Raw genomic sequence first — 23,804 nt, 5'->3', positions numbered from 1 at the left:
AATAGATGATTGGAAAAACACTCTTAAAGAAATGGGAAGTAGTGGGAACTACCACAGAAGCGTTTTTGAGTATTTTGCCAGATTTGGACCGATTTGGTCAAAGATAGAGGAAATGCAGTTGAGTACAAAAGTTTGAAAATGGGTTTGGTCCAAGCAAAGGCAAGCAGGGTGGACATTCTACCAGAAACTTAGTTTTCTACTTAAAACATGGTCCCCAACAAGACTTGTGTCAAGTTTGGCTCTATCTTTCCTTGAAATGATTTGCAACATTAAACTGTCAGCTGACAGTCAGTGTGTGTGTAAAGGGACTGGAGGAAGGTGGGCATGTTCAATCAGCAGCTCAGTAGCAAGATGAAACATGAACTTTGAGTCGTAGCATTGTGAAAAGAATTCATACAGTATAATTATATGTGTATGTTTCAACAAGCTGCACTCCCTGTCGATTACGTAATGTTTAGTTCCATCCGATCCCACTTCCAGTTTGCAGTTGTTGTGCCCTGTCTCGTGTCAGTGGCATTCCTTGGTATAGTATGAAAAGAGGTTACCTTCTTGTTCGGGCTCTTTTTGGATCCTCCCTAAGGAAGAAAAGGAGTAAGTACAGTTTGAGTATTAGTTGGTATTATTTGTGTAACGGTGTGAATCAGTAAGTGTTTCCTGCTCATTGACTGCAGTCTTTCGCAGTTATCGGATATTCTGCAACATGCAACGTGAGCCTCTTTGAGCCATTCAAGTCAGTCATTCTGGTTTAGTGCAAATCAGCTAATGTTAGCATACTAAACTGTCATGGTTAGAAAAGTATTGGGCGGCTGTGGCTCAGAGGCAGAGCGGGTCGTCCACTAATCGGAAGGTTGTTGCTTCGATCCCCGGCTCTTCCCGCCAAATGTCGAAGTATCCTTGAGCAAGATACTGAACCCCGAATTGCTCCTGACGCCGTTCATCGCTGTGTGAATGAGTTAGTTTCTGTTCGATGTTTGCCGTCGCTGTGTGAATATGAAAGTGCTATACTAGTACAGGTCCATTCACCATTTACATATTATACCTGCTAAACATGAGCATGTTGCTGGCTGCTGGTGGAGCTGCATCACACAGCCTCGTGGAAGGCTACATACTAGCATGGCTTTACTCTTGTTTACTCTTGTGACGCCTAATATTTGAGGAATGTAGTTTTCGCATTAAAGAACAGACAAGAACAGAGGAAGAGGGGGGGAAGGGGGGGGGGGGGGGGGGGGGGGGGGGAAGAGGGGGGGGGAGAAAAAAAAGGGTTTGGGGTAAAAAAATAGATCTCCCCCTTTAAAAAAATTTTTTTTTTATAAAAAGAAGAAACGGGAAGAGATCAAAGACCATTTGGTGAGAGAGACCTGGATTTACAGGAGTACATTTGCAAGACACACAGGGGGTTTATTGTTTGTGATGTAATGAGATGTACTGGAATGTATATAGGGAGAGTTTTGGAAGTCGGGAGAGAACATCCAAGGTGACCTTCTCTCATGCATGAATTAAAGTGACTTGATTATCACACCGGGAAGTTCTTCAAGACTTAGACCCCAACTTGGAAGAATAGAACAAGGTCTTTACTATAATAACTGTCAAACAGCGACCGGTTAGCGCTCGGTGCATGCTACCAAGACGCCATTTTTCTGTCCATGCGTTCAGCCATCCACTCTGATTGGGTCGAACCCTGTCTGTCTCAACACTTGTCATGCCTTAAGCTAACCAACCAGCCAATCAGAAGCTACCAGAAAGAGAGAAGGAGGGAGAGCAGAGGAGTGTAGCAGGGCAGAGAGGAAGGCAGTAAAGCCGATCAAAGGAGATAGGTTTCAATGTTGCTCAAGAATAATTAGACCAACACAGAAGAGTGAAAGCTCGCTGGAGCCTCGGGCTCACTGCGTTTTGGCAGACCTCCGTTCATTTAGAAGTCGAGGGCTGGGGGAAAAGACAGAGTGGATAAACCAAGGCTGCAGATGAGGCACATTGGTGAAGCAAGAACACAACAGAGAAGAGAGGCTTATCTTAGTAACAACAACAACAACAACAACAACAACAACAACAAAAAGCCCTTATCAGTATGATTAGCAATGCTGTCATTGTTTTGACATCTTTTCAAATTATCATTCAATAAGTCTGCAGCCTATCCCAGCTCATACTGCACATGTCTCTGCGGGTTTATTTGGAAAATATGCTTTAACAAACAGGAAGGTGGGCGCCCAGTTTGCTCAGAGGCCCAGGGTTCGAATCTGACTTGTGGCCCTTTGCTGCTGTCATCCCCGCTTGCTCTACCCCTTTCCTGTGGTCTTTTGCTGTCCTGATCAAATAAAGGCAATAAAAAGGCCAAAAAAAACTTTAAAAAACAAAAACAAACGGGAAGGTGTTTGTTTTGTGCTAATGTCAATAAAAATGTAAATAGGAAATAGATGATTGGAAAAACACTCTTAAAGAAATGGGAAGTAGTGGGAACTACCACAGAAGCGTGTTTGAGTATTTTGCCAGATTTGGACCGATTTGGTCAAAGATAGAGGAAATGCACTGTGTGTGTAGTTGAGTACAAAAGTTTGAAAATGGGTCCGAGCAAAGGCAAGTAGGGTGGACATTCTACCAGAAACTTAGTTTTCCAACTTAAAATTACACATGTATATATATTTTATGTTTGCATATGTTAATGTTTATATACATATATAGCTTTATTCTATCATGCATTGTGCCTCCTTTATTGTACGTTGCCTCTGTAAAGCACTTTGTGATTTGTCTCTGGGAAAAGTGCTTTTTAAAGACATTTTACTTACTTAATTACTTACTTACTTACAAGACCCCAACAAAGTAATACAAGCTTTATATCAAACTGTAGTTGTGAGCAGAGAGCTACGTGGAGCCTCTTCAGGTCAATCTCAGAGAAATCTGTCATTTTATTCAGGTAACACCGGTCATCCGTCAATGGCGTCATATCCCCTCTGTGGATTGTAGCTGTCATACATTGACTGTTTATCCAGTCTGAAGACACATTTTTACCATCCACTGTGCTTTTTAACTCTAGATTTGAACCAGATGAAGGATCCTTTAGACGTCTGGACCTTAAGTTATCAGAGAAGCAAGGCTTGCAGACCTTCCGTGAAGTCCTTTGTCTGTCCGACAGCGTGGGAGAAGCAGTGATTGTTAAGGTGGAACTGCTTTATTCAGTGTTTTAACTGGTTTTAATCAGCGGGTCCCTTTGTTTTGGACAGGAGGAGACCTCTGTAGATCATTGGGCTTTAAGCAATGTTTTTTGTGAGGTTTAGTTAAAAAGAACTTTGATTATACATCCATAACAAGTATCTGTGTTATAAACATGCTCTGTGACGTTTTACTGTCTGATGAATTCATTTGTTTTTGACTCTTCCCCTCTGTTTCCTCTCACAGGGAGAAGATGTTCTGCAGGACCTTGCTGCTCATCATCCTGACTTTCAGTTAGCTTCCACCTTCAGTTCATTATCAGTACACAGCACTATTTGGATGTTTCTTGTGGCTAATTTCTCTCTGTCTTTCCTTTACAGTGGTATGGTCCGAGAAATTGACCACCAGAGATCAGGGCGGTTCCAAGATTATAAGTTTGGAAATACCGAACGAAACCGACCTTTCTAGAGCAAACATTAAGTGTTTTCGCCTGAAAGATGGTGAGGTTTTCTTTGTAGTGCAAAACGGTGAACGAGCGCCATCTTCAAACAAGTATAAGGGACGAGTTAACTGCACAAGAAACGGTGGCAGACTGGATATTGATCTGTCAAACTTCACAAACGATGACGAGGGAAAATACAGGTGTCATTTTTTTAAATCGTTAGGTAAGTTGACTCACTGGAACTTTATTGTTTAGGTTCATTCACTCAAGCTATTTAATTAAAGAAAAAACATGCACTAACACAGATTTCCCCCAATAGAGAATTTTGTCCTCACCCTACCAACACCCGGTCCTCTAGCTGCTGAAGGTGAGCCAACATGGTGAATATCTAACAATATGTCATACTCTGTCCATTATATTCACATAAGAATCTGATTTCTAAGAACTACTGTACCACATATCAATAATGCAACTTTGACAAGAATTGTCAATTGAGTACAGCGTTAGTTCGGACAGGCCACAAAGTCAAACTTAGCTCTCAATTCCAGCTCCCTCAGCTGATCACAGCTGAACCCATATGTTCCCTGTTTATCTGCTTGAGTTGTGACATAAACTGATTTTAATTCTCATGACGCTGAAAAAATAGACTCTGATCACAAAGATGAAATTGAAGGAGGGGGAGACTTCCAGCCTTTTGTGCTTCATGCAATGTATGTATGATAAATATTATGTTGTCACATTTTGGGATTGATGAAATGAGAAACTATACATGTACCAATATGAAACCTTAGTGTGCTGAGTCAACTCAGTTAAATTCTACTGATTAGGTTCATTTCATTAAGTTATTTAACTAAAAGGGAAAACATGTAAATGTGACTGTAACACTAACACAAATTTCCCCCATAGAAAGTAATACTGTGGATGTGCCCCTCACCACACCAACATCTGGACCAGCAGCTGCTGACGGTGAGCCAACACAGTGTAGAAATAATGTTCAAGTAAGTTTTCACATCTCTTTAAACTGATGTTGACTCCTATGACACTGAAATTAGTGCTGCCTGGAGGTGGAAACATGTAAACTTTCAAAAACTTTCAAAAAATAATTTAATCTTGAAAATTCCACCGTTTTGTGTTTCATAACTTTTCATAAAAACGGTGAATAACCCAATATGAACACACTGAAATAGTATTTGTTTTGATTCAGGGGATAAACGAAAAAAAAACGATATTTGAATAAAATTACATTATAACACCGCTATCTGGCCAACTGTGAAATTGTTGTGTGACTGCTTGCTGACTGCTGCAAAAGCATCCTGAAGAGGACGTTTACTTCTATTAATTTTTCAACAAAAATTTGTTAAATTGTTCTAATTTTCTACATTTGGTGAATTGGCGTAAAAGTTCTCACTGTGGTGGTCCACCTCTGCTGAGTTGATGTATGAGATATCAAATAGAAAATGTTTTTTTTCCAACAGGTACAACACAGCCACCAGTGGGTCCAACAAAGTATTGGATTGGAGTTGTAGTATTAGTATTAGTATTAGTAGCTGTAGTAGTTTATTTCAATAGAGACAAACTACCCAAAAGAGACCAACTACTCCACTGGTGGAGAGATCAACATGTAGAAGGTATGTTAGCTGTCCTTTTTTAATGCAACTGTTTGATGTGTGTTTGGATTTGTATGTGACAATTCTTAATTCTGTCAATAATACAGATCAAGCCCAGCCTGAAGGCACTGAGCTACAGAATCTGAATGGAGAAGTTCCCCCATCTGAAACTGGAAATGGAAGAAGCCCGACTGAAGAGAGAGATGACTCGTCCATAGCTGAGACCAAGGTCTGATGCAGCTCAAACAAGAATGTCACCTCTTTTCTCATCACATTCCCACTGCAGTGTTGGTTTTGAAGCAGTGGGCATGTGTCAGTTTTGGTGTTACATTTACTGTACTGTAAGCTGTGATCAGAAAACCAGTTCTGAGAAACCCGCTGTACACTGACACACAGCACCTAAAACAGTAACGAGCTGCTAAAGAAAGTGAAGAATCTAACCAGACACCCTCATCCAGTCCAACATTACAGAACACAATTGTTAACAAGCCTTTTTTCTTACCTCAAATTTAGCTCACTCAGTAGAGCTGCAGAGTTTCATACGTGTATGAATTAGCAGCAAAGCACACTCAGTGTGGGACTCTTCCGGTTGGTGAAGTTTCTAATAATGAAGTTTCTCCTTGCCAGTGTAGTTGTTGTAGTAGGTGGTCATGGTGGGAATTCTAAATTTGCACTATATGAAAAGGCTCCTGAAATAATATCTGACTATGGTTTGGTCCTACATAAATAAAACTGAATTTAATTAATTCATTTTCTAATTATGCACATCTGCCTTAAAGGACCAGTATGTAAGATTTAGTGGCATCTAGCACTGTAGTTGCAGATTGCAACTCACTCGCTTCATCCTCCGTTTAAAAAGTGTTGAAACTACGGTGGCTGTGAAAAACACAAACGGCCCTATCAAGTGTCAGTGTTTAGTTTGTCCGTTCTGGGCTACTGTAGAAGCGTTGTGGTTCAACATGTAATTCTAATGGAACAAGAACATCCTGTGGATATTATAATCCATTTGTGCCATTAGATCCTCTTGAATGTTACACACTGAGCCTTTTAGCAATGTTTACACTATTTTTGAATATGAAGTTTTTAATAGGAAGCCTGTGATGCTCCAAAGTATAATGTGAAAACATTATTGACTATTTTTATAAAAGTTCAATAAGAAGAAGGATGAGTTCTCTTTTTTCTTCATTTAGTAATTTTTAATTGGATGATTAGATTAAATAAAATGTGTATATTTTTACAATCTTCAATAATTGTCACTCGTCATTTATGTTGTTTGAATTGATGTATTGACTGATTTTTAAAGCCTTATATTCTTGTTTATCAAGTTCAATATTTACATTTAGAATTAGAATTAGAATTTATCACGGTTTGACTGCGTAACACATACATATCTTGTATATTCTTGCTGTAAAATTTTAAAAGCAGCTGATGCAGTGTAATACTGTATTAATATGCTGTTTTTATGTCTGAGCTACATCCAATGCCTGCCTCCCAGGACACGTAAAATGGGAATTTCCAAATGCTTTTTTGTGGACTAATCAAAATGCATGGGTGAGAACAACATTGTCATAAAGCTAGGGGCACAGAGCTGGATCATATGGAGCAGCAGGGAGTCATCTTAGATGTGGAGGAGCCCACTGAGTGGTGTGCACCGATGGTTGTGGCACCTAAACACACAAGCAAGGTGAGAATATGCACCGACCTCACTGAGCTGACTGAATCAGTGATGAGAGAGAAGCATCCCCTCCCCACAGACAAAACATAGGACAGCTTGCTGGAGCCAAAGTGTATTTTCAAAGCTAGGATTTTCGCAGATTTCACTCTCCAAGGAGTCTTCTCTGCTGAGCAACCCTCATAACTCCATTAGGGCTCAACTGGGGAGCCATTCAAGATGAGAGGCTGCAGAGGGTGCTGTGTCACAAGTGTGATTACTCTCAGAAAATAAGGTGAGTGCTGTGAAAGCCATGTCTGAGCCCAGTAATGTCAGCAAGGTAAGACTCTTTCTGGGGATGAAAAATCAGAAGAATTTCCTGGCTGATAAAACACGTCTGCTGAAAAACGAACATGCCGTCCTGGGGGTCACGATAGCAGCATCAAAGAGGATCTGACGTTCTGACAAATGCGGAAATGCTTGTACCAGCTCACACTGAGAAGTGCTGGCCTCAGCATGGGCTTGTGAGAGATTTTCTGAGTTTCCAACCACAAGCTCTTGGTTCCTTTTCTCTGCTTGAGCCTAGATGAACTCTCACCTCATGTACACCGTCTACACATGCGCCTAATGAGGTTCTCCTTCACCACTATATTACACGGCTGGCAAAGACATTGCAACTGCAGTTGTGCTGTCCTGAACTCCTGTCAAGGTTTCACACCCAAAGCCAAAGCAATTCCTAATCCACTTCAATATCAATATAAAATGAAAATAAAGGGCCCCTGCCACTCTAACATCCTCTGCACGTCCCCGCTCATCAAGATAAATTGTTTGGTAAAAGTCAGGTGGCAAATACATTTTTTCATTTATATCGAAGCTGGAGGGTTGGACAATAAGCAGGTCAAATTTCCGACAGTATATAAAACAATGTATACTGGCTTTAAAGAGTTTGGTGGATGTTATTACTGCCTCGTAGAATCTGCTGGTGAGACTGAAAGTGTATTTTTTTTTTTGTCTTTAAGGGTTTTAAGCAGTGAAAAAAAAAACAACTCAGTGGTAATAGGCGGTATGTTTCAAACTCCTCCTCAGTTGGTGTCAAGAGTTAAATAGGTGCATACTTCCTCCATTTCAAAGAACTGCGTCGATCAATTTTCACCTTGTTTCATCTCAAAAGTAAGTTCAAATTTAAAAAAATATATAAATTTAGTTTGCTAACATGTCTTGTGTTTTATTGTGTTTATCAGCAGTGGTATTTGCAAATCTACATTAATCTACATCTAATTAAATATTGACATCAACACAGAGTTGGATATCGGTGTTTTTTAAAGTAAGAATTTCATTATAGTATAAAAAAGCTGATTATTCCTTCAGTGTGACCGTTTATGTGAATGGATGGTAATAAATAATTATGGTGTGATAGCTAAACCTAAACCTAAAATATATATATAAAGTTACTCCAGTGAGTTGTGTATCTTATCTTGTCCTTTTTCTTGCTTTTTCAAGAATTGTGAAAAGAACAGTACAATGGAAGTCTATGAAATTTTACAATATTTTACGAAATTTAAAATAGTTTACTAACTCTCGTTTCTGTGGAAGTAGCATTTCCTATTTTTCACCCTTGCTCTCAGATTAAAACATGCCAGCAGTAACATGTCACATGCTAGTCATGAGGCATTAACATGTAATGAGCTCACTGTCTGATGAAAGATTTAATACTGTTGCATGAAAGAAACTGTCATTGGTAGAATAACTGGTAGAGACATTACACCAAGATGTGACTTTTTAACTTATATCTTTTAATAGTCAGCAAACTTTACAATCATACATTTGGGATCAAAGTGACCTGATCTGTTCTGTGTTAATGAAATCTAAATCTTCTTGTTCCAATCAAACTCTTAGGGTGAAGATGCTCCGCTGGGCTGTGTTGATCACCAGTGTCTGCGGTTAGTTTCATTTTACATTTTTTAACTACATTTCTCTCTTTGTGGGGATCAGATTAAACGTAATGTTCTTTATTACACGTATATTTGTACAGAGTGTCTCTTGTGTCTCTCTCTTTCCCCTTTTGATCATTCCTTGCGATTGTTTATCTTCATCTCTCTCCTCTACAGGGGTGGTCGATGCGAGGCGGGCTTCAACCTTCTATCACGAAACAAAGAATAATAACATCACAATTACATGGGACAGTCAGATCAGAACAAATATGTCTCGCACCAACCTGATTTGTGTTTTCCAGTCAGTGGTTAATAAGGTTATATTCCGTATCCGAAACGGTGTCGAGGTCCCAGAATCTCTGCATGAACAGTTTGTAAGACGGGTGCAATGTGACAAAGACGCCCTCAGAGAAGGTCAGATCAAACTAAATCTGTCCACAGTCACCACTGATGACGCTGGAAATTATTGGTGTAAACTAACCACAGCTTTTGGCAAGACCATGGCAAACGGTAAACTGACAGTAGAAATTGTATTGTTCTTTGATTAAAAGGTAAAAACAGCGATGACTTATTTACTATTGAAATACTAATAGAAATTTCCCCCACAGAAACATTTGTTTTGAATATAACCACCGTGAAGACCAGACCGGAAACTCATAAAGGTAGGTAAAGGCTGAGACCTCCACTCACACAGGTGAACTGTTGCCATGGTTACCCATTTAAAAGTAATACATGTGGTGCCAGAATGAGTTTCAAAGTGGGCGGATGTTCAGCTTGAAGATGATGTAACGCGCTAATGAACTGTTTCATGTCAACTACCTTTTGGTCTCAGCATACAGTTTCTCCATCTATCCTCTGAATGCCCTCGGACTCTAGTTTGTGGTTTTACTGTTTCATGAAGAATGGTGTAAGATTTCCTATTTATTTTCATTTCTTAAGGAAAACTAAGTGTGGGATTCTTGTGTGACTTGTTGTGATTACCCTAGAGGTCACCAGTCACGCCAAGTTTCAAAAAATGGTCTAAATGAAATGGCTACTGTGTCCCCATGTTTTTAAAGTATGCTAAAAAAGATAGATTTTGGGTTATGGTGTTTCATGCGTATCTAACAATGCAGAAATAATGTATCCAGTCCAGTCATTAGTTATAATAAAAACAAAATGTATTTCTGTAGCATGTCAGCTATGAAAATATATCACGCTAACTACTGTAACATATCAAATATGCAATAAGTTAATACAATTAAATTCTATTCTAATAAAACTAAATATGAATACACTGTGAAATAGTATTTGTTTTTATTCGGTGGATAAATGGAAAAATTGTTTGTTTTTAAGTCAGGCAGCTCAGCAGCGTCTGTGACTGCTTGCTGACTGCTGCAAAAACATCCTGATGAGGATGCATTTTATTTATTGTTGCGCATTGCCATATTTATTTATAATACAGAATATTGTTCAGTTGTTCTAATTTTCTACATTTGGTGAATTGGTGTAAAAGTTCTTGCTGTGGTGGTCCACCTCTGCTGAGTTGATGTATGAGATATCATATAGAAAATGTGTTTCTTCCAACAGGTACAACACAGCCACCAGTGGGTCAAACATGGTATTTGATTGGAGTTCCGGTAGTTGTACTATTAGGATTATTAGGATTAGTAGTAGCAAGACTAGTTTATGTAAAAAAAAACAATCAACTCTGCTGGAGAAATCGACATGTAGAAGGTATGTTAGCTGTCCATTTTTTAATGTAACTGTTTTATGTGTGTTTGGATTTGTATGTGACAATTCTTAATTTTGTCAATAATAGAAGTCGAGCCCAGCCGGGGAATAATTATGATGTCCATAATTGAAATAGAGACGTCTGAATCTGAAACTGGAAATGGAAGAAGAAGTCTGATTGAAGAGAGATGACTCGTCTTTGCCCACAGCTCAGGACAAGGTCTGATGCTGCTCAAAGAAGAACCTCACCTCTCCTCTCTACTTGTACAGTTTGATGAGGCTGTGATTATCGTAGAGGTCACAATAATTCATCAAGTTTAAAGAAATGATCTCAATGAAATGACTCCTATGGGGACAAACATCATCACAAATCCACAAGAGTCCCAATTTCTGCAGTTCCAATACTGTTGCAGCGTTACAGTATGCAGAAATATTCCAATAGGCAAAAATAACACATTTACACTGCATGCAAAAACAGCATTTTCAATTCAATTCATTTTATTTGTATAGCGCCAATTCATAACAGAAGTTATCTCAGGACCTTTTCAAATAGAGCAGGTCTAGACCGAACTCCTTATAACATTAATTACAGAGACCCAACAGTACCACCATGAGCAAGCACTTGGCGACAGGGGTAAGGAAAAACTGCCTTTTTAAGAGCATTGAATTAGCATAAAGTGGAAATGTTTGTAAAAGTGGGGCTTGTGTTTGTATTTTTTGTATTAACTACATGTTTTTGTTATTTCTGCTTTTGCCATTATTTCTGACAATGTGTAGCACTTTATAATATGGTTTGTCATTCTAATTTTGACAGTTTGGACCCATTCATTATATTATAATATATTTATTAAACCTGTAGAAATTGGACTTTACTTCCATGTGCTTATGTTCTTACTGCTCTGTAAGCTTTGTTTGCCTGCTTGAAGCTTCTACTCCTCGAGTCCTTTTCTTGAAATATGCCTTCAGATTTTTCAAAACTATCTTCGAACAATACCATCGTGCTGACATTTGCATCACAACCAGCAGACTCAGTCAGCACTGCATTATGTTTCTCTACTGGAGGGTATTTTATCATGTTTTAACTATCATAGGGGCATCCAAGTTGGACAAATCAAGGTTTTGCTACTAAAGGATAACTTTTAGTATGTTTATGTTCTGTTTTACCTCTTCAACGCTGCATTTCAGAGGGAAATAATATTCTTTTTACTCAACTAATATTATTTGATGGCTGTCGTTCCTATTATTATTAATATAATATTATAGCTATTATAATTCCAAATGAACAGTGAGTGGATTAATTCTCTCAATTTCCAATTATCATCATAAAATTGCCTCATGTTATTCTGAGCTGCAGTGTTGGAATAAGAGAGTAAAAGCATCAACGCTGTCAGAATGTGCAATTAAAACTATCTTTTATCATCATTATGTAGTTATTTTATATATATACTATTATTTATATATATATATATATATATGTATATCTTACAAAATAGTCTTAAGAGATCATTATTTATTCTGTGCCTTTAAAGTTTAAATGAGTTGCACACAATGTCAAACAGCGTTGGGAAAGGAAAGGTGAAAACATGCCCTGACACACACAGAAACACTGATCTATGTACTTCTTGTGTTGCTGAATTTTGGACCTTTTTGTTCTCTTCACCATGTCGTGTGAAAGTTGGTGATCTTTGAGCGAGAGACCGGTCCAGACAGGTCACAGCAGACAGAATATGAAGAATAACTGCCAGTACAGTAGAAACGCTAACACATATTCAAAGAGTCAGTGTGGCTCATCGGCCTGTATAGCCTTTAATATAATAACCATACTGTGATGTTATGAGTACACTAGGTTAAGGACTCCATTACCCAGCATGCCACAGTAGTAAGGAGCATGTGCAGGAGCCCAGTCTGCCGCATGTGGTATGTAGCCATGCGGGTAGCACTGAACTGTTGTTATGTGCAAGTTGTCAAGTAAATATGAAAAACCAGCTATCAAGTTCAAGCAAAACAACACACATACCACCACCATAAGTGATATACATCACAACAGGACCAATAAAGAGGCCATAAGAAGGAGATTAAACAATAAAAAGGAACAATTGTAACAACAATATAAAAATATTCTTTAAAAAAATGAAAAACAATGTTACAAATGATGTTAAAAAACACATATCAGTTACAGTATCATAGCTTTATACCTTTTGTTAGGTATACCTTTATACATATGTATGTAATGATACATATTGAGTAATCCAACCTGATGCCTGTGGGAAGTGTTTGGGAGCCATCAGTACGTCCTACCTCCGCTGACTGAGACCCTTAACCTGTCAAACACAACTCTTTTTTGCACAATAATTCAGAAACATTGCAGATGTACAGATATATACAGGTTTACCTTATTCTACTTTTGTATATATATTTTATTTTATTTTATTTTATATTATGCTAAGATGTGTTTCAACCGATTTCTCGCACATGAACTAAGAAGTGCTTGAGAAGTGGCCCCCAAAAATACTTTGAATTTATATATATAAATAAATATATAAATATATAAATTATCTATCTTTCCTTGAAATGATTTGCAACATTGAAATGGAAAATATATAGCTAATATACAGCTGTGCCAGCTGACAGTCAATGTATGTTTAAGGGACTGGAGGAAGGTGGGCATGTTCAATCAGCAGCTCAGTAGCAAGATGAAACATGAACTGAGAGTAGTAGCATTGTGAACAGAATTCATACAGCATACATACATAGTTGTATGTGTATGTATGTGCATATTTAAACAAGCTGCCCTCACCTTGGACTACCTAATCTTTATCAGTAAGAGTCCTATTCAGGTTTGCATTTGATCTTCCCTGTCATGTGTCTTTTCTTCAGATATGGGCGTTGCTTGGTACAGTATAAATAAAGTAAAGACAGAAAGTAAAAGGAAAGGTTACCTCCTTGTTCAGGTTCAGGTTTGGATACAACTGTAAGTACAATTTTAGTTTACCCAAAAAATATTTTTTTATCAATTGTTGGTATTATTTGTGTAACGTCAATAAGAGTTTCGTACTGATTGTAGACTTTGTGCGACTGTTAGCATAGCTGCTAGCAGGGCTGAACTGTTTTGTTAATGAGGCCTAACATTTGACGAATGTAGTTTTGGCATTAAAAGCAGTTTTTGCCTTCAACCAGAAAGATAAGGAAGGAGAGCAGAGGAGCGTAGAGATAAAAAGCAGTGAAGTCGATCAGCTGAGTTTCAGACCTCCGTTCATTTAAAAGTCGAGGGCTGGGGGACGGTGGAACCAGCACCCAAAGACGGAGAGAGTGGGTAAATCAAGGGTGCAGATAAGGGCACATTGGTAAATAAAGAACCTCAGTGGTAATAGGCGGTATGTTTCAAACTCCTTCTGTTTGGTGTCATGAGTATAAATAGATGCATACTTCCTCCATTTCTGAGAACTGCGTTGATCAATTTTCACCTTGTTTCGTCTCAAAAGTAAGTAAAAACAAATTCCTTTTAGTTTGCTTAGAGTCTTGTGTTTTATTGTGTTTATCAGCAGTGGTATTTGCAATGTAAATATAATCTACATATTAAATATTGACATTCTATGATCAACACAGAGTTGGATATCGGTGTTTTTTCAAGTAAGAATTTCATTATAGTATAAAAAAGCTGATTATTCCTTCAGTGTGACCGTTTAATGTGAATGGATGGTAACAATTAATTTAATACCTAAAAATATATATATAGTTACTCCAGTGAGTTGTGTATCTTATCTTGTCCTTTTTCTTGCTTTTTCAAGAATTGTGAAAAGAACAGTACAATGGAAGTCTATGAAATTTTACAATATGCAGAATTGAAATTTAAAATAGTTCACTAACTCTCGTTTCCTATTTTTCTCCCTTGCTTTCAGATTAAAACATGTCAGCGGTAACATGTCACATACATGTCATGTGGCATTAACAAAAAGTCTAATGAGCTCACTGTCTGATGAAAGATTTAATACTGTTGCATGAAAGAAACTGTCATTGGTAGAATAACTGGTAGAGACATTACACCAAGATGTGACTTTTTAACTTATATCTTTTAATAGTCAGCAAACTTTACAATCATACATTTGGGATCAAAGTGACCTGATCTGTTCTGTGCTAATGAAATCTAAATCTTCTTGTTCCAATCAAACTCTTAGGGTGAAGATGCTCCGCTGGGCTGTGTTGATCACCAGTGTCTGCGGTTAGTTTCATTTTACATTTTTTAACTACATTTCTCTCTTTGTGGGGATCAGATCAAACGTAATGTTCTTTATTACACGTATATTTGTACAGAGTGTCTCTTGTGTCTCTCTCTTTCCCCTTTTGATCATTCCTTGTGATTGTTTATCTTCATCTCTCTCCTCTACAGTGGTGGTCGATGCGAGGCGGGCTTCAACCTTCTATCACGCAGCAAAGAACGATAATGTCACAATTACATGGGACAGTCAGATCAGAACAAATATGTCTCGCACCAACCTGATTTGTGTTTTCCAGTCAGTGGTTAATAAGGTTATATTCCGTATCCGAAACGGTGTCGAGGTCCCAGAATCTCTGCATGAACAGTTTGTAGGACGGGTGCAATGTGACAAAGACGCCCTCAGAGAAGGTCAGATCAAACTTAATCTGTCCACAGTCACCACTGATGACGCTGGAAATTACTGGTGTAAACTAACCACAGCTTTTGGCAAGACCATGGCAAAAGGTAAACTGACAGTAGAAATTGTATTGTTCTTTGATTAAAAGGTAAAAACAGCGATGAATTATTTACTATTGAAATACTAATAGAAATTTCCCCCACAGAAACATTTGTTTTGAATATAACCACCGTGAAGACCAGACCGGAAATTCATAAAGGTAGGTAAAGGCTGAGACCTCCACTCACACAGGTGAACTGTTGCCAGGGTTACCCATTTAAAAGTAATACATGTAGTGCCAGAATGAGTTTCAAAGTGGGCGGACGTTCAGCTTGAAGATGATGTAACACGCTAATGAACTGTTTCATGTCAACTACCTTTTGGTCTCAGCATACAGTTTCTCCATCTATCCTCTGAATGCCCTCGGACTCTAGTTTGTGGTTTTACTGTTTCATGAAGAATGGTGTAAGATTTCCTATTTATTTTCATTTCTTAAGGAAAACAAAGTGTGGGATTCTTGTGTGACTTGTTGTGATTGCCCTAGAGGTCACCAGTCACGCTAAGTTTCAAAAAATGGTCTAAATGAAATGGCTACTGTGTCCCCATGTTTTTAAAGTACGCCAAAATAGATCGATTTCTGGTTATGGTGTTTCATGCGTCATGTCATGTTTTTTGCAAACCATCACATGACCACTTTCTGTCATTTCTTGCTCTTGTTTCGTCACAAACAGAAAGAAAGCAGCAAAGTTTCATAAGGCTGCATCTGCCCAGCACTTTATTGCAGGTTACTAGTTGCAACATCCTATGAGAAGACGACATTACTTTACATTACAGTAGCTCAGGAGAGTCGGTGATATGTTGTGAATATATCACTGACTAAAGATGTCATAGCTGTTATATACATGCTACAATTAAGAACCAATCAGATCCCATAATCTGAGCGATCTGTTTTATAATTGTATATATTTTTTATCAAGAGAGTAAACAGCAGTATTTTTGTCATTTAGATAATGCGGCTGATACAAACTCGTGTGCATTATTTTCATGCAGGTGCAAAACACCTACGAAGAGGTCCAAAGCTGGGATCCAGAGATGGACGCGGTTGGGAAGTTGCAATTTTCTCATTCTTACTTCCTATATTTATTGTAGCTGTAGCCTATCCAAGGTATTTCTACTTTACCTTTACATCCGTTTTAATGGAAAATCTGTGTGTACTTTAATTTGTATGTGTAAATCCTTAATCTGCACTCATAGTTGCCTCATGTGAATCATACAGATGGAGATGGTGGAACTTGAATGAAGGTCAAGAGAAGAAGTAAGAGAAGCAGATTTGACTTGAGCTTATTCAGCTAAACAAGTGACACCCCCGATCCCAAACTGCCACAGATGTGAATGGACATTTTGCTGCACGGCTGACTTCATTGGATACAATCTGGGTCCAGACTGCAAGAATGAAGCAACGTTGTTTTGTTTTCTTTTGTTTTTTAAATATTTTATTTTACTTTTGTTGTGACAGGAAAGAGGGGAGAGAGAGGAGGGAGAGAGGGGATGACACACAGCACAAGTCAGAGGTCGAACCTATGACTGCTGCAATAAGGACTCAGCCTTAGTTATAGTCTTATAATGAAAAATAAAGTTAGACCAGTTTTGCCAAAATGAGTTTCGAACCAGGTGGACACTAGAGAACTTTTTCATGTCAACTACTTTCTACCTCGGTGTAGCCTACAGTCTCTCCACTGAAATATGGTAGAAATGCCATCCACCCTTTTGCCTCGGCCTGTAGTTTGTGGCTGTACAATTTGATGAGGCTGTATTATCATTATCATAGACGTCACATTAGGTCATCAAGTTTAAAGAAATGATATCAATGAAATGACTTCTATGGGGACAAACATCATCACACATGAATACAGTTTGGCTCATTGAATCCAACAGAGTCCCAATTTCTGCAGTTCCGATACTGTTTCAGTGTTACAGTATGCAGAAATATTCCAATAGGCAAAAATAACACATTTACACTGCATGCAAAAACAGCATTTTCAATTCAATTCATTTTATTTGTATAGCGCCAATTCATAACAGAAGTTATCTCAGGACACTTTTCAAATAGAGCAGGTCTAGACCGAACTCCTTATAACATTAATTACAGAGACCCAACAGTACCACCATGAGCAAGCACTTGGCGACAGGGGTAAGGAAAAACTGCCTTTTTAAGAGCATTGAATTAGCATAAAGTGGAAATGTTTGTAAAGGTGGGGCTTGTGTATGAAGTTTGTATTTTTGTATGAACTACATGTTTTTGTTATTTCTGCTTTTGAATTATTTCTGACAGTGTGTAGCACTTTATGAATATGGTTTGTCATTATAATTATGTTTGTTTATACCCTTTCATTATATTATATTATATTTATTAAACCTGTAGAAGTTGGACTTTGCTTCCATGTGCTTATGTTCTTACTGCTCTGTAAGCTTTGTTTGCCTGCATGAAGCTTCCACTGCTCTAGCTGAGTCCTTTTCTTAAAGGATGGCTTCACATTTTTCATTATCTATCTTCAAACAATACCATCGTGCCGACATGTGCATCACAACCAGCAGACTCAGTCAGCACTGCATTATGTTTCTCTACTGGAGGGTATTTTATCATGTTTTAACTATCATAGGGGCATCCAAGTTGGACAAATCAAGGTTTTGCTACTAAAGGATAACTTTTAGTATCTTCATGTTCTGTTTTACCTCTTCAACGCTACATTTCAGAGGGAAATAATATTCTTTTTACTCAACTAATATTATTTGATGGCTGTCGTTCCTATTATTATTGTTATAATATTTTAGCTATTTTAATTCCAAAAGAAAAAGAGGGGGATTAATTTTTTTATTTTTAATTATCATCATAAAGTTGCCTCATGTTATTCTGAGCTGCAGTGTTGGAATAAGAGAGTAAAAGCATCAACGCTGTCAGAATGTGCAATTAAAAACCATCTTTTATCATCATTATGTAGTTATTTTATATATATATATTTTTATATATATATATATATATATATATATATATATATATATATATATATAATTATATATTATTATATATTATATTATATATTCTGTGTCTTTAAAGTTAAAAGTGAGTTGCACACAATGTCAAACAGCGTTGGGAAAGGAAAGGTGAAAACATGCCCTGACACACACAGAAACACTGATCTATGTATTGGTTGCTGAATTTTGGACCTTTTTGTTCTCTTCACCATGGCGTGTGAAAGTTGGTGATCTTTGAGCGAGAGACCGGTCCAGACAGGTCACAGCAGACAGAATATGAAGAATAACTGCCAGTACAGTAGAAACGCTAACACATATTCAAAGAGTCAGTGTGGCTCATCGGCCTGTATAGCCTTTAATATAATAACCATACTGTGATGTTATGAGTACACTAGGTTAAGGACTCCATTACCCAGCATGCCACAGTAGTAAGGAGCATGTGCAGGAGCCCCGTCTGCCACATGTGGTATGTAGCCATGCGGGTAGCACTGAACTGTTGTTATGTGCAAGTTGTCAAGTAAATATGAAAAACAAACTATCAAGTTCAAGCAAGACAACACACATACCACCACCATAAGTGATACACATCACAACAGGACCAATAAAGAGGCCATAAGAAGGAGATTAAACAATAAAAAGGAACAATTGTAACAACAATATAAAAATATTCTTTAAAAAAATTAAAAACAATCTTACAAATGATGTTAAAAAACACATATCAGTCACAGTATCATAGCTTTATACCTTTTGTTAGGTATACCTTTATACATATGTATGTAATGATACATATTGAGTAATCCAACCTGATGCCTGTGGGAAATGTTTGGGAGCCATCAGTACGTCCTACCTCCGCTGACTGAGACCCTTAACCTGTCAAACACAACTCTTTTTTTGCACAATAATTCAGAAACATTGCAGATGTACAGATATATACAGGTTTACGTTATTCTACTTTTTTATATATATTTTATTTTATTTTATTTTATATTATGCTAAGATGTGTTTCAACCGATTTCTCGCACATGAACTAAGAAGTGCTTGAGACGTGGTCCCCAAAAATACTTTGAATATATATATATTATCTATCTTTCCTTGAAATGATTTGCAACATTGAAATGGAAAATATATAGCTAATATACAGCTGTGCCAGCTGACAGTCAATGTATGTTTAAAGGGACTGGAGGAAGGTGGGCATGTTCAATCAGCAGCTCAGTAGCAAGATGAAACATGAACTGAGAGTAGTAGCATTGTGAACAGAATTCATACAGCATACATACATAGTTGTATGTGTATGTATGTGCATGTTTAAACAAGCTGCCCTCACCTTGGATTACCTAATCTTTATCAATAGGAGTCCTATTCAGGTTTTCCAGTTTTTGCTCTTCCTTGTCATGTGTCTTTTCGTCAGATATGGGCGTTGCTTGGTACAGTATAAATATGTAAAGACAGAAAGTAAAAAGAAAGGTTACCTCCTTGTTCAGGTTTGGATACAACTGTAAGTACAATTTTAGTTTACCCAAAAAAATTTTTTTTATCAATTGTTGGTATTATTTGTGTAACGTCAATAAGAGTTTCGTACTGATTGTAGACTTTGCGCCCGAATTTAGGCTTAGACTTCCTCTTCGAGTCATTCACTTCAGCCTAAGCTGTACGTTCTGTTTGGTGCAAATCAGCAAATGACAGCATGCTGAACTATTATAGTGAAGAAGTTAACATTAAACCTGCTAAACATCAGCACGTTAGTATTGTAAAGCTGTTAGGATTGTGAAACTGAGTATGTCAGTGTTGCGAGACTGCTCAGAGCACAGAGGTTCTAGCAGGGATGCATACATACAATGTAGACTTGGCATTAAAAGCCAAAAAACTACATTCCTCATCTCATCATCAGCCAACCAGCCAATCAAAGACCAAGTAGGGCCCGTCGTTGTGGAATGCAGTTTTTGCTGGAGAGCAGAGGAGCGTAGAGAGAAAAGCAGTAAAGTCAATCAGCTGAGTTTCAGTGTCGCTCAAGAATCATTGAACCCAACATAAAAAAGTGACAGTACGCTGGAGCCTCGGGCCTCCTCGCTGTGTTTTGGCAGACCTCCGTTCATTCAGAAGTCGAGGGCTGGAGGATTGTGGAACAAGGACAGGAAAATGTAGAACTAAGTAAAAAGATAGAGAGAGTGGATAAATCAAGGGTGCAGATAAGGGCACATTGGTGAAGCAAGGCAGAGAAAGAGGGGGGTGTTGTCATTGAACTTATTTTAATAACAACAACAACAACAACAAAAGTCCTTATCGGTACAACTAGCAATGCTGTCATTGTTCTGACATCTTTTTAAGTTATCATTTAAAAAGGCTGCAGCCTATCCTAGTACATACTGCACATGTCTCTGCAGGTTTATTTGAAGTCCCCCTCCTAAAAAAAAAGTTGTTCTTCTTGTTCCTACAGTTGGATGTTTGATCATCCCTGTGCAGAATGAGGTACGTGCAGAGTTTGACACCAGAAGGACGTTTTCACATTCATGCCGCTGAAATTGGATAGTTTCTGTATTTTCTGTGCTCCTTAGAAATCTGATCTTAAGGGGCGGAGCCTACGAGCATGATTTGTGACATCACCAATAGTTTGTAAGTCAATCCTGTTCCATGTCATAGATTTAAAAAGACTTTGGTATCAACAGAGAGCAATAAGTTATGGGTACGACTGGCTGAGGAGACCCTGAGACATCCTCAGTCACCCTGCCGGAGGAGATGGAGGAAGCTGTTGAAGTAAAAGGACTTTTGGGATGTTTACGGTTCAGAACTAGTGTTTTTGGTAAAGGCTTCTAGATTCTCCCATATTTAAAGAAAATAATCAATGATTAGCCACACAAATAGCTCCATACGTTTTCACATGACTCTTCATCTCTGTTTCCTCTCACAGGTGATGAGTTGGAGAATCCTGATCATAATCTTACATTCCTGTGCCTCTGGTTAGTTTACAATTCCAGATTATGATCTTAATTTGAAGCCACCATGAATGTTTCTTGGTATGTTGTTTGCTAAAAATACATTGCATTTACTTAGAGCATGCTACAAAAGAAAATAGATGCCAAAGACTCTGGACAATAATACTTTTATACATCTGTGTGCAGTTGGCATGTGGAAAGAGCTACTTATTTGTTGTTTGTGTGTCAAGAAAACAAAACAAAAAAAAGGACATATAGTTTTGAATTAAATGCTTTAGCAAAAGCACGTACGACATTGTTTTCTCCCTCTCTTTCCTTTACAGTGGCATCTTTTATGAAAGTGACCACCGATCTAAACAACGGTCTCATGGAAATAATGGTGGACATTGGCAACATATCCGACAAGTCCGAACCCAAATGTGATTGCATTTTCCATTCCGATACCAACAAGGTTCTTCTGAGCACACGTTTCAGTGACCAAGAAGATCAGCAGTTTGAGGGGCGAGTTACTTATAACATAAGCGAAGACATAATGAAGATTATGCTGTCAGATTTCCGTAATGATGATGTGGGAAACTACACATGCAAATATTTTGATAAAAGAGATGAAATCCTAGACTCTGGTAAGTTGTCTTGAAATTTTCTGATTAGCTTCATTTCATTAAATTCTTTAATTCAAAGGAAACACGTAAATGTTAACACACAGATTTCCCCCATAGGATGTTTTACCTTGGAGTGGCCCCTCCCCACACCAACATCTGGACCTGCAGCTGCTGAAGGTGAGCCAACCTGGTGAATATCTAACAATGTAGAAATATCCAGTCCAGTTATTAGTCCAGTTTGTTATAATAAAAACAAAATGTATTTCTGTAGCGTGTAATCTAAGAAAATGTATCACGTTAAGTACTGTACCATATCAACAATGCAACTTTGACACTGAAATTAGTGCTGCCTGGAGCTGGACATGTGTACAGTTTCAATAAGGACAAATTTAAATAAGTTAATTCAATTTAATTCCACACGTTTGTGTTTCATAACTTTTCATAAAAAGGCTGGATAGCTAAATATGAATACACTGTGAAATAGTATTTATTTTTATTCAGTGGATAAAAAATAGTTTGTTTTTAAGTCAGGCAGCTCAGCACCCTCTGTGACTGCTTGCTGACTGCTGCAAAAACACCTGATGAGGATTTTATTTATTGTTTTGCATTGCCATATTTGGAATTTGGTTCAATTGTTCTAATTTTCTACATTTGGTGAATTGGTGTAAAAGTTCTTGCTGTGGTGGTCCACCTCTGCTGAGTTGATGTATGAGATATAAAATGTGTTTCTTCCAACAGGTACAACACAGCCACCAGTGGGCCCAAATGGATATCTAACATCTATAGCAGTAGTAGTTGCAATAGCGTTAGGGGTAGTAGGAGTACCAGTTGTTGTAGTAGTAGTAGTAGTAGTAGTAAACAAAACAAATCAACAATGAAAAAAGGTATGTTCGCTGTCCATTTTTGAATGCAACTGTTTTATGTGTGTTTGGATTTGTATGTGACAATTCTTAATTCTGTCAATAATACAGATCAAGTCCAGACTGATGGTACTGAGCTGTACCAATCTAGACTCGTCTGCTCCACAACTCAGTACACGGACTGATGCTGCTCAAAGAAGAATCTCACCTCTCTTCTCATCGCATTCCCACTGCAGTGTTGGCTTTGAAGTGGCTGGCAGCTGGACCTCTGTTTTCAGAAAACCAGTTTTGAGTAACCCAATGTACACTGCCTACATAACACATGACAGACCATTATAGTCAGTGGCTAGCTGCTGAAGAAAGTCAAGAATCTAATGAGACGCACTCATGCCATCCTAGATGTAAGTACACCCTCTCAATTTAGCAGATTGCAACTCACTCGCTTCACCCTCCCTTTAAAAAGGGTGAGGGAGAAACTACGGTGGCCGTGAGAAACCTCAATATAAAGCCAGCGTTTGTGTCTGTTTTCTGTGCCGTCTGTAGTTAAAAAATTTTGCATTCTAAGGAAATGACAACACAACAATTCCTGTATTCAGGTGATTATACTCTAACGAAAACATACCTATGAATATTATATCGCATTTGTGCCATTAGATCCTCCTAAATGTTACACACTGGACTTTTTAGCAATGTTTGCATTTTTCAATGAAGTTTTAATGGGAAGCTTGTGATGCTCCCCAATGTAACTCTGTATGTCAGTATACGTTCTAATGTGAAAACAGAATATTTGCTTTTTTTATATTAATAGTCAATAATGTGTGTGTAACATTTTTAAATGTTACTGTGGCTTTGTTGACCAGTACTTGAATGTGTGGGATCACCTCACTGGTATGAAGTTTTTACATTTGTATTCAGTTTGTTAATACTGTTAATACCTCAGATATTATTGGCTGATGGAATATTTCCTGCAGTTAAAGAACAAATTACAACGGTTAACAGATTGTTTGTTCAGACATGCAATCTAGAAGGAACATAAAGTGAACTCCCACTTTTGCAATAAATAAAATGTGTATATTTTTACAATCTCGAATAATTGTCACTTGTCATTAATGTCGTTTGAATTGATGTATTGATTGATTTTTAAAGCTTTCTATTGTTGTTTATCCGGTTCATTAAATATATTTATAAAAAGCAGTTCTCACTGTTTGACTGTGTAACCATTTTAGAATAAGACCCCGA

The 23,804-nt window shown here is 37.8% G+C and overlaps 2 protein-coding genes and 1 long non-coding RNA gene across 22 annotated transcripts; all 3 read left to right on the top strand.

Annotated features, from left to right (window-relative positions):
• Positions 1–431: 431 nt before the first annotated feature.
• On the top strand, positions 432–6,443 carry LOC127363557 (uncharacterized). Of its 11 annotated transcripts, XR_007884898.1 has the most exons (9): positions 437–591; positions 3,029–3,152; positions 3,391–3,437; positions 3,525–3,809; positions 3,906–3,953; positions 4,233–4,296; positions 4,493–4,584; positions 5,062–5,214; positions 5,301–6,443. XR_007884898.1 is itself a non-coding variant. In XM_051400201.1 (8 exons), the coding sequence occupies exons 3-8, from the start codon at positions 3,398–3,400 to the stop codon at positions 5,426–5,428; spliced, it is 714 nt and encodes a 237-aa protein (XP_051256161.1). In that variant the 5' UTR covers positions 443–591; positions 3,029–3,152; positions 3,391–3,397; the 3' UTR covers positions 5,429–6,443. The 11 variants fall into 11 exon arrangements, 2 of the variants coding, with proteins under 2 accessions (XP_051256161.1, XP_051256162.1); XR_007884896.1 differs by having other exon boundaries at positions 435–591; positions 4,233–4,584; XR_007884899.1 differs by lacking the exon at positions 4,233–4,296 and having other exon boundaries at positions 439–591; positions 3,906–3,966; positions 4,493–4,552.
• Positions 6,444–7,899: 1,456 nt separating this feature from the next.
• LOC127363556 (uncharacterized) lies at positions 7,900–17,416 on the top strand. Of its 9 annotated transcripts, none has more exons than XM_051400192.1 (6): positions 7,900–8,014; positions 8,741–8,784; positions 8,953–9,285; positions 9,384–9,437; positions 10,345–10,491; positions 10,577–11,355. In XM_051400192.1, exons 2-6 carry the CDS (start codon positions 8,748–8,750, stop codon positions 10,678–10,680), a joined length of 675 nt encoding a protein of 224 aa, XP_051256152.1. In that variant the 5' UTR covers positions 7,900–8,014; positions 8,741–8,747; the 3' UTR covers positions 10,681–11,355. The 9 variants fall into 9 exon arrangements, with proteins under 9 accessions (XP_051256152.1, XP_051256158.1, XP_051256159.1 ...); XM_051400198.1 differs by lacking the exons at positions 8,953–9,285; positions 9,384–9,437; positions 10,345–10,491; positions 10,577–11,355 and adding exons at positions 14,876–15,208; positions 15,307–15,360; positions 16,191–16,305; positions 16,417–17,416 and having other exon boundaries at positions 7,921–8,014; XM_051400199.1 differs by lacking the exons at positions 8,741–8,784; positions 8,953–9,285; positions 9,384–9,437; positions 10,345–10,491; positions 10,577–11,355 and adding exons at positions 14,664–14,707; positions 14,876–15,208; positions 15,307–15,360; positions 16,191–16,305; positions 16,417–17,416 and having other exon boundaries at positions 7,924–8,014.
• Positions 17,417–19,583: 2,167 nt separating this feature from the next.
• Positions 19,584–23,756, top strand: LOC127363571 (uncharacterized). 2 transcript variants are annotated; one of them, XR_007884902.1, is made up of 8 exons: positions 19,584–19,668; positions 20,608–20,639; positions 20,837–20,970; positions 21,079–21,127; positions 21,427–21,726; positions 21,823–21,882; positions 22,444–22,589; positions 22,677–23,756. It is a non-coding gene; the product is annotated as an uncharacterized LOC127363571 (long non-coding RNA). The 2 variants fall into 2 exon arrangements; XR_007884903.1 differs by having other exon boundaries at positions 19,653–19,668; positions 20,811–20,970.
• The last annotated feature ends 48 nt before the right edge of the window (positions 23,757–23,804 follow it).

The sequence above is a fragment of the Dicentrarchus labrax genome, unplaced genomic scaffold (genome assembly GCF_905237075.1).
Source record: "Dicentrarchus labrax unplaced genomic scaffold, dlabrax2021, whole genome shotgun sequence".
NCBI lineage: Eukaryota > Metazoa > Chordata > Actinopteri > Moronidae > Dicentrarchus > Dicentrarchus labrax.
Note: the sequence above shows the minus strand (reverse complement) of the source record. Positions and strands in the feature narration are given on the sequence as shown.